Below are 10,730 nucleotides of genomic sequence, written 5' to 3' on the forward strand. Positions count from 1 at the left end.
AAATCCACCAAGAAACGGCTGAGATATTAACGATCAAAGTCTATCATATTTTCGTGACGTTTTTCGATTTTTCCTAATTGTTAAGTGTACCCCAAATTGTGGTCCCCAATATAGAAAAGACAGACGTACTACGTCAAAAACATAATCAAAAGGAAGCCTATACTTTAAAATGTGTGTGTAAAATTTAAGCTAATGTTGCTAAGGCTGCTAACAATCTGAGACGAGACCTGCAAAGACGCTGCTTCTTTTCTCTTGTTTTGACACTTGTTCTTCTTTTCATCACAGTTGACCATCGAGTTTCAACTGTTTACTTGACTGTTTCACCTAAGCCCCAGGTGGACCCTTCTGAGCACAATAAAAGTGTATCTAATTCACGAAATAGTTAATTCATTTTCATAAGGATTTTTATACCGGGAACAAAACACAGGTTTATTACTGATTATTAACAAGCTAAACGGAAGGTTTGGAATACTCGTTAAAGTAAAAAAAGTCTTCGTAAAACAAGAATGATGTGGAATATTTTATTTGGGATACCAATACTTTCACTCAAAAAGCTGCTGGTTGCACCTGACAGTTCGTGACAGCAGTTGACTGGCAGCAGCTGAAGTTACATTTTTTCCTCTTTGCAGGTCTCGTCTCAGCTAACAATAGCCGCGAACTGTCAATGCCATATTTTTCAATAACATGAACTTGGTCATAATTGAACAAGCCGCAGTAGTGTCTGGTACTAGGACTAGGAGACAAGATTTTATGAATCTGCAAAAAGTTCACCAAAATACATCATCAAAATGCATTGAAGAAAAATTTGTTTTATGTATATGGATTACAAGTCATATTACTTTTAGGGTATGAACAATTAAGAGTATTACTGCTTTACCTGACCTCTTGGTACGAAGCATGCATGTATGAATTGTACCTAGTCAAGTCAGTAAATTAGGCGATTTGAAAATGGAATTCTTTTAGTTTTACCTCACATTCCTTTTGTATTCGTGTTTGAGGAAGGTTAATTTTGTGATTAGTGTATGCTGTGAAGAATGCATGTTTCGTTGACTTTGTTAATATTATTAATATTCCAAGATACAATTTCGAGTGAACCTATCCTGAGCTACTTGACCAATAGAAGGCCGAAGAACTGTGCGGAGCTGTCGCCTCCAATACTGTCCAGCATTCTGGGACCGGCATTCAACTCCCGGTACATGAGCATCGACAAACCCCCTGTTATGGATGATGAACCGGCCCACGGTGAGTCGGATGGGAAACGATATGCCACCAATGGACTGTTCCCCGAGTTCTACGTTGATGATGACTATACAGAAGAGCTCGGGAATAAACCTGCTTGGCTTGTGGACCACGTTAACACTCCTCCGACCGTGATAGGTTTTACTTACACGAACGACCATGCCTCGAAAGACACTATTTTCAAATCGCTATATCTCAGCCGTTAGTGAACCGATTTGAACAATTTAGGGACTCACAAATTTTCCCGTCCATCAAGATTTGTCTGAGATGTTGAGACCTCCGATCGGACCAGAAATGACCTCTGTGGATCTCCAAACGTCGGAGCAAGTCGTGATTTTCATACAAATTGCGTGGTTGGTGCTCACCAGCTTGATGTTCATGCTAATATTAGTAAGATATTTCGAAATCCGTGAGATTTAGAAAGTTGCCGTCTTCTACAATCTTGTTCAGAAGTGTAAAACCATACTGTCGCAGATCATATTATTTCGGAACCCGTCCGCTAGGCGGCGCTAGTGTATATGGGAATACTCGTTGGGTCAAATATTTCGGAATACGAAAGATTTAGAAAGCTGTCGTCTTTTACAATTTTGTTCAGGAGGCCAAAACCATACTGTCGCTGATTATATTATTTCGAAGCTCGTCCGCTTGGCGGCGCTAGTGTATATGAGAAAAATCGCTGGGTCAAATATTTCGAAATCTGTAAGATTTAGAAAGCTGCCGTCTTCTACAATCTTGTTCAGAAGTGTAAAACCATACTGTCGCAGATCATATTATTTCGGAACCCGTCCGCTAGGCGGCGCTAGTGTATATGGGAATACTCGTTGGGTCAAATATTTCGGAATACGAAAGAATTAAAAAGCTGACGTCTTCTACAATTTTTCTCAGAAGTGTAAAACCATACTGTCGCAGATCATATTATTTTGGAACCCGTCCGCTAGGCGGCGCTAGTGTATATGGGAATACTCGTTGGGTCAAATATTTCGGAATACGAAAGATTTAGAAAGCTGTCGTCTTTTACAATTTTGTTCAGGAGGCCAAAACCATACTGTCGCTGATTATATTATTTCGAAGCTCGTCCTCTTGGCGGCGCTAGTGTATATGAGAAAAATCGCTGGGTCAAATATTTCGAAATCTGTAAGATTTAGAAAGCTGCCGTCTTCTACAATCTTGTTCAGAAGTGTAAAACCATACTGTCGCAGATCATATTATTTCGGAACCCGTCCGCTAGGCGGCGCTAGTGTATATGGGAATACTCGTTGGGTCAAATATTTCGGAATACGAAAGAATTAGAAAGCTGACGTCTTCTACAATTTTTCTCAGAAGTGTAAAACCATACTGTCGCAGATCATATTATTTTGGAACCCGTCCGCTAGGCGGCGCTAGTGTATATGGGAATACTCGTTGGGTCAAATATTTCGGAATACGAAAGATTTAGAAAGCTGTCGTCTTTTACAATTTTGTTCAGGAGGCCAAAACCATACTGTCGCTGATTATATTATTTCGAAGCTCGTCCTCTTGGCGGCGCTAGTGTATATGAGAAAAATCGCTGGGTCAAATATTTCGAAATCTGTAAGATTTAGAAAGCTGCCGTCTTCTACAATCTTGTTCAGAAGTGTAAAACCATACTGTCGCAGATCATATTATTTCGGAACCCGTCCGCTAGGCGGCGCTAGTGTATATGGGAATACTCGTTGGGTCAAATATTTCGGAATGCGAAAGTTTTAGAAAGCTGTCGTCTTCTACAATTTTGTTCAGGAGGCCGAAACCATACTGTCGCAGATCATATTATTTCTGAACTCGTCCGCTTGGCGGCGCTAGTGTATATGAGAAAGATCGCTGGGTCAAATATTTCGGAATCCGTAAGACTTAGAAAGCTGTCGTCTTTTACAATTTTGTTCAGGAGGCCAAAACCATACTGTCGCTGATTATATTATTTCGGAGCTCATCCCCTTAGCGGTGCTAGTGTATATGAGAAAGATAGCTGGGTCAAATATTTCGAAATCTGTAAGATTTAGAAAGCTGCCGTCTTCTACAATCTTGTTCAGAAGTGTAAAACCATACTGTCGCAGATCATATTATTTCGGAGCCCGTCCGCTAGGCGGCGCTAGTGTATATGGGAATACTCGATGGGTCAAATATTTCGGAATACGAAAAAATTAGAAAGCTGACGTCTTCTACAATTTTTCTCAGGAGTGTAAAACCATACTGTCGCAGATCATATTATTTCGGAACTCGTCCACTTGGCGGCGCTAGTGTACATGGGAATGCCCGTTGGGTCAAATATTTCGGAATCTGTAGGATTTGGAAAGCTGCCGTCTTCTACAATCTTGTTTAGGAGTGTAGAACCATACTGTCACAGATCATATTATTTCGGAACTCGTCCGTTTGGCGGCGCTAGTGTATATGAGAAAGCTCGTTGGGTCAAATTTTTCGGAATCCGAAAGATTTAGAAAGCTGTCGTCTTCTACAATTTTGTTCAGGAGTGTAAAACCATACTGTCAAAGATAATATAATTTCGGAACTCTTCCGCTTAGCGGAACTAGTGTATATGGGAATGCCCGTTGTGTCAAATATTTCGGAATCTGTAGGATTTGGAAAGCTGCCATCTTCTACAATCTTGTTCAGGAGTGCAGAACCATACTGTCGCAGATCATATTATTTCGGAACTCGTCCGCTTGGCGGCGCTAGTGTAAATGGGAATACTCGTTGGGTCAAATATTTTGAAATCCGATAGATGTAGAAAGCTGGCTTCTTCTACAATTTTGTTCAGGAGGCTAAAACCACAGACGAACAGACGTAACAGCTTGAACATTTTTCTAAAAATCGATCGCTCAATTCCTCTACCACCACCACCACCACCACAATGTTTCGTATGACATTTTCACCAGAAAGCGCTGGGATACAAAGAACAAAGGGATCCGATCGATTCCAGTTTGAGACAGCAGCTCGTACCAACGTGTTTTTTGCTCGCGCATTTTTTCCAAGTGTTTTTTCTCGTTCGTTCGCTGTTTACGTTTTCGCTTCGTCGCGTTCGCGTTATTTTCTCCCGGACCCGTCATGGGAGACTCGGTGGCCGATTCGGTGGCTGGAAAAGTGCCTAAGCGCACTGCTCTTGGAGGCGCGGGTAAGCCCTCCAAGCAGCTTTTGCAGAGCAACATGTTCTCGCCGTTGCCGCTTGATGACGCCGACAATCCGCCAAAAAAGAGCTGCCGAAAGTGCAACCGGAGCGGAAGGAGAAGTGCCCGCCCGTGTTTGTGAAGGGCGTTCCGCCGGACTTATGCCCAAAAATTCGCCAGCTGATCGCTAAGGGGCTGAAATGTACTTTTCGGCTCTGCAGCGAGGGCGTGAAAGTGATGCCGGCAAACAAGGACAATCATCAATCCGTCGTGGAGTTCCTCGAGGTCCACAAGTATAAGTACTACACTCATGACCACACCGGCACGAAGCCGCTCAAGGCTTTGCTGCGAGGACTCCACGGAAGGAGAGTCCATGAAGGAGAAAGAGCTCCAAGCAGAGCTTGAAAGTTGCGGACTGAAGCCAGTAGCCGTGCACAAGATCGCTCGTCACGACAAGGCGAGGAGATATCGCTACCAGCTTTACCTGATCCAGGACCTGAAGCTGGTTGGCGTTATAAATTACACCGTCGTTGACTGGGAGCGATTCAATTTCGGGCACGGCACCAGGAACTGCCGCATGAAGCCGCGCTGCAACAAGTGTGGCGAACCCCATCCGACTGACGAGTGCCACAAAATGGAGGTGGCCGATCCCAAGTGCGCCAACTGTGGCGATAAACATCGGGCCACCACAAAGGGCTGTCCAAAGCGAGCCAAGTTCCTGGAAATCCGGAAGAAGGCTTCCACCAGGACCATTCCGAAGAAGAACCGTGTTCCTGTAATCAACGAGCAGGTGAACTTTCCAGCCATCCCGGCTCGCCGTCGTGCGATTCCAATACTCCCACCGCTACAGCCGCACAAGCGACTGGCAGCGACAGCTGCATCGGTCCAAGCTCCAGCATCGCTACACGGCTATATATGGGAATACTCATTGGGTTTGATATTTTGGGATCCGTGAAACTTAGAAAGTTGAAATTTGCTCAATATGTTCAGTAGATCAAAACTGGACTAGACCTGTAGCTGCCGCGCCACACCACTTCCAGAGGAATTTCTGGATGAACTTCTGGAGAAATTCCTGGGTGAGCTTTTGAAGGAATTACTGGATGAAGGACGGAGGAGCTTCCGGAGAAATTCCCGGAGGAGCTTCCGGAGAAATTCCCGGAGGAACTTCCGGAGGAATTCCTGGAGGAACTTCCGGAGGAATTCCTGGAGGAACTTCCGGAGGAATTCCTGGAGGAACCTCCGGAGGAATTCCTGGAGGAACTTCCGGAGGAATTCCTGGAGGAACCTCCGGAGGAATTCCTGGAGGAACTTCCGGAGGAATTCCTGGAGGAACTTCCGGAGGAATTCCTGGAGGAACTTCCGGAGGAATTCCTGGAGGAACTTCCGGAGGAATTCCTGGAGGAACTTCCGGAGGAATTCCTGGAGGAACTTCCGGAGGAATTCCTGGAGGAACTTCCGGAGGAATTCCTGGAGGAACTTCCGGTGGAATTCCTGGAGGAACTTCCGGTGGAATTCCTGGAGGAACTTCCGGTGGAATTCCTGGAGGAACTTCCGGTGGAATTCCTGGAGGAACTTCCGGTGGAATTCCTGGAGGAACTTCCGGAGGAATTCCTGGAGGAACTTCCGGAGGAATTCCTGGAGGAACTTCCGGAGGAATTCCTGGAGGAACTTCCGGAGGAATTCCTGGAGGAACTTCCGGAGGAATTCCTGGAGGAACTTCCGGAGGAATTCCTGGAGGAACTTCTGGAGGAATTCCTGGAGGAACTTCCGGAGGAATTCCTGGAGGAACTTCCGGAGGAATTCCTGGAGGAACTTCCGGAGGAATTCCTGGAGGAACTTCCGGAGGAATTCCTGGAGGAACTTCCGGAGGAATTTATGGAGGAACTTCCGGAGGAATTTCTGGAGGAACTTCCGGAGGAATTCCTGGAGGAACTTCCGGAGGAATTCCTGGAGGAACTTCCGGAGGAATTCCTGGAGGAACTTCCGGAGGAATTCCTGGAGGAACTTCCGGAGGAATTCCTGGAGGAACTTCGGAGGAATTCCTGGAGGAACTTCCGGAGGAATTCCTGGAGGAACTTCCGGAGGAATTCCTGGAGGAACTTCCGGAGGAATTCCTGGAGGAACTTCCGGAGGAATTCCTGGAGGAACTTCCGGAGGAATTCCTGGAGGAACTTCCGGAGGAATTCCTGGAGGAACTTCCGGAGGAATTCCTGGAGGAACTTCCGGAGGAATTCCTGGAGGAACTTCCGGAGGAATTCCTGGAGGAACTTCCGGAGGAATTCCTGGAGGAACTTCCGGAGGAATTCCTGGAGGAACTTCCGGAGGAATTCCTGGAGGAACTTCCGGAGGAATTCCTGGAGGAACTTCCGGAGGAATTCCTGGAGGAACTTCCGGAGGAATTCCTGGAGGAACTTCCGGAGGAATTCCTGGAGGAACTTCCGGAGGAATTCCTGGAGGAACTTCGGAGGAATTCCTGGAGGAACTTCCGGAGGAATTCCTGGAGGAACTTCCGGAGGAATTCCTGGAGGAACTTCCGGAGGAATTCCTGGAGGAACTTCCGGAGGAATTCCTGGAGGAACTTCCGGAGGAATTCCTGGAGGAACTTCCGGAGGAATTCCTGGAGGAACTTCCGGTGGAATTCCTGGAGGAACTTCCGGAGGAATTCCTGGAGAAACTTCCGGAGGAATTCCTGGAGGAACTTCCGGAGGAATTCCTGGAGGAACTTCTGGAGGAATTCCTGGAGGAACTTCCGGAGGAATTCCTGGAGGAACTTCCGGAGGAATTCCTGGAGGAACTTCCGGAGGAATTCCTGGAGGAACTTCCGGAGGAATTCCTGGAGGAACTTCCGGAGGAATTCCTGGAGGAACTTCCGGAGGAATTCCTGGAGGAACTTCGGAGGAATTCCTGGAGGAACTTCCGGAGGAATTCCTGGAGGAACTTCCGGAGGAATTCCTGGAGGAACTTCCGGAGGAATTCCTGGAGGAACTTCCGGAGGAATTCCTGGAGGAACTTCCGGAGGAATTCCTGGAGGAATTTCCGGAGGAATTCCTGGAGGAACTTCCGGAGGAATTCCTGGAGGAACTTCCGGAGGAATTTCTGGAGGAACTTCCGGAGGAATTCCTGGAGGAACTTCCGGAGGAATTCCTGGAGGAACTTCCGGAGGAATTCCTGGAGGAACTTCCGGAGGAATTCCTGGAGGAACTTCCGGAGGAATTCCTGGAAGAACTTCCGGAGGAATTCCTGGAGGAACTTCCGGAGGAATTCCTGGAGGAACTTCCGGAGGAATTCCTGGAGGAACTTCCGGAGGAATTCCTGGAGGAACTTCCGGAGGAATTCCTGGAGGAACTTCCGGAGGAATTCCTGGAGGAACTTCCGGAGGAATTCCTGGAGGAACTTCCGGAGGAATTCCTGGAGGAACTTCCGGAGGAATTCCTGGAGGAACTTCCGGAGGAATTCCTGGAGGAACTTCCGGAGGAATTCCTGGAGGAACTTCCGGAGGAATTCCTGGAGGAACTTCGGAGGAATTCCTGGAGGAACTTCCGGAGGAATTCCTGGAGGAACTTCCGGAGGAATTCCTGGAGGAACTTCCGGAGGAATTCCTGGAGGAACTTCCGGAGGAATTCCTGGAGGAACTTCCGGAGGAATTCCTGGAGGAACTTCCGGAGGAATTCCTGGTGTGAATTTTTTTGACAGTTTGCTATAACATTTAGAAAATTCAAATATCTCTCTATTAGTTAAACTTACTCAGTTATGACTATAAAATCGTTCAGATGGAGTAAAACCAAAGAGCAGAATTTTTTCCCTGAGCGTAGGACAACCTGTGCGACAGTATGGTTTTGGCCTCCTGAACAAAATTGTAAAAGACGACAGCTTTTTGAATCTTGCGAATTCCAAAATATTTGACCCAACGAGTATTCTCATATACACTAGCGCCGCCAAGCGGACGAGTTCCGAAATAATATAATCAGCGACAGTATGGTAGTGGCCTCCTGAACAAAATTGTAGAAGACGACAGCTTTCTAAATCTTACGGATTCCGAAATATTTGACTCAACGGGCATTCCCATATACACTAGCGCCGCCAAGCGGACGAGTTCCGAGACAATATGATCCTCGACAGTATGGTTTTACACTCCTGAACAAGATTGTAGAAGACGGCAGCTTTCTAAATCTTACAGATTTCGAAATATTTGACCCAGCTATCTTTCTCATATACACTAGCGCCGCCAAGCGGACGAGTTCCGAAATAATACGATCTGCAACAGTATGGTTTTGGCCTCCTGATTAAAATTGTAAAAAACGACAGCTTTCTAAATCTTACGGATTCCGAAATATTTGACCCAGCGATCTTTCTCATATAAACTAGCGCCGCCAAGCGGACGAGTTCCTAAATAATATGATCTGCGACAGTATGGTTGTGGCCTCTTGAACAAAATTGTAGAAGAAGGAAGCTTTCTAGATTTTATGGATTCCAAAATATTTGACCAAACGAGTATTCTCATATACACTAGCGCCGCCAAGCGGACGAGTTCCGAAATAATATGATCAGCGACAGTATGGTAGTGGCCTCCTGAACAAAATTGTAGAAGACGACAGCTTTCTAAATCTTACGGATTCCGAAATATTTGACCCAGCTATCTTTCTCATATACACTAGCGCCGCCAAGCGGACGAGTTCCGAAATAATATGATCTGCAACAGTATGGTTTTGGCCTCCTGAACAAAATTGTAAAAGACGACAGCTTTCTAAATCTTACAGATTTCGAAATATTTGGCCCAGCGATCTTTCTCATATACACTAGCGCCGCCAAGCGGACGAGTTCCGAAACAATATAATCAGCGACAGTATTGTTTTGGCCTCCTGAACAAAATTGTAGAAGACGGCAACTTTCTAAATCTCACGGATTTCGAAATATCTTACTAATATTAGCATGAACATCAAGCTGGTGAGCACCAACCACGCAATTTGAATGAAAATCACGACTTGCTCCGACGTTTGGAGGTCCACAGTGGTCATTTTTGGTCCGATCGGAGGTCTCAACATCTCAGACAAATCTTGATGGACGGGAAAATTTGTGAGTCCCTAAATTGTTCAAATCGGTTCATTAACGGCTGAGATATAGCGATTTGAAAATAGCGTTCCGACTGTTTGGGAGGCACGGTCGGAGGAGTGTTAAATTGACGAATAATCATGTGCTGAGAGCTCCGTTGAGCAAACGCGATGCAAATGGATCGAAACTGGCGAACCGTTCAACTCGAAACGCCCGTCGAGGACAGAAAAGTAGCGGCAGCTCTCGACCGTGGAACTGTGAAGCGAAGATCCGCTGGATGGACCTGGGTGATGAGTACTATCCGCGATTCCTACGAACTGTCGAATGTGCCAAGACTAGCTGTTGGTATGGCCACTACCAATGTACACCTCGATCATTCACTATTAAAATATTGCGCAAACGTCCCGGAGAGTGCGTTCCGATTGATGAAACGCACAAAATCGGCATTGAAGGACTTCCAGCGGAACTGAGCGAACTCTGGGTTTGGGAGGAACGAGCTGTCAATTTTTGCTGTGATTGTGCTCCACGGTTTTAAAACTAGTATGTAGGATTTTTAAAAATGTGTAAAAATGAAATAATAAGAATAAACATTGATTGGTAGAACTGAAAACTGAATGCGTTTATTACCTACCTGTACATTTGTTGCTTATATTTCCATTCCTTTTTTATTTGTACCTGAGAGGTAGTTTAAATTTATACCAAAAATAGATCATTTCTTGTTGTACTCACGGAAATATATGTCGCATATTTATATTTCTTCTTCTTCTTCTTATTGGCATTACATCCCCCATTATTGGGACATTGCCGCCTCGCTGCTTAGTAGAGTGGGGCGCAGTTGTATGGAAAAACGCAAACTTCGTCCGATCAAGTGAGATCAAGGTTTTTCTGAATCGTTTTGGGACTCCAATCAACTGTGCAAAATATGGGCTCGATTGGTTGCAACCTCGCATGCCGCATCGCGTTTTAAATTTACACGGAGATTAGTATGGGAAAACGTACTTTTTTACATTTTTGTTATTAGCGGCTTCAATTTATCATCAATCACGTTACTCGATACGCTAGCATACAGTCTGGACGATGCCGAAAGACTTTGCCGAAGAAGGTACATAGCTGGAAGGTCTACAAAAAATGTTATTACGTTTCGAAAATTGATTGTTCAAACCATATGCAAGAAATCAATGTTTCTGCCAGCACTACCGGACGACCTATGGTTATATAAGGGCAAAACCCATCTTACTTCTTGTCGAATTTTTTCTTTGTGAAATGAATCCGGATAGCTCCCATTAGCTCTAAAGCCCTATAAGATCAATTATTTTGAAATAACAC

The 10,730-nt window shown here is 45.5% G+C and overlaps 1 protein-coding gene across 1 annotated transcript; it reads left to right on the top strand.

Annotated features, from left to right (window-relative positions):
• The first annotated feature begins 836 nt into the window (after positions 1–836).
• LOC134222166 (protein trunk-like) lies at positions 837–10,011 on the top strand. The gene is made up of 2 exons (XM_062701310.1): positions 837–1,440; positions 9,491–10,011. The coding sequence occupies exons 1-2, from the start codon at positions 1,035–1,037 to the stop codon at positions 9,937–9,939; spliced, it is 855 nt and encodes a 284-aa protein (XP_062557294.1). The 5' UTR covers positions 837–1,034; the 3' UTR covers positions 9,940–10,011.
• The last annotated feature ends 719 nt before the right edge of the window (positions 10,012–10,730 follow it).

The sequence above is a fragment of the Armigeres subalbatus genome, chromosome 3, assembly GCF_024139115.2.
Source record: "Armigeres subalbatus isolate Guangzhou_Male chromosome 3, GZ_Asu_2, whole genome shotgun sequence".
Taxonomy (NCBI): Eukaryota; Metazoa; Arthropoda; class Insecta; order Diptera; family Culicidae; genus Armigeres; species Armigeres subalbatus.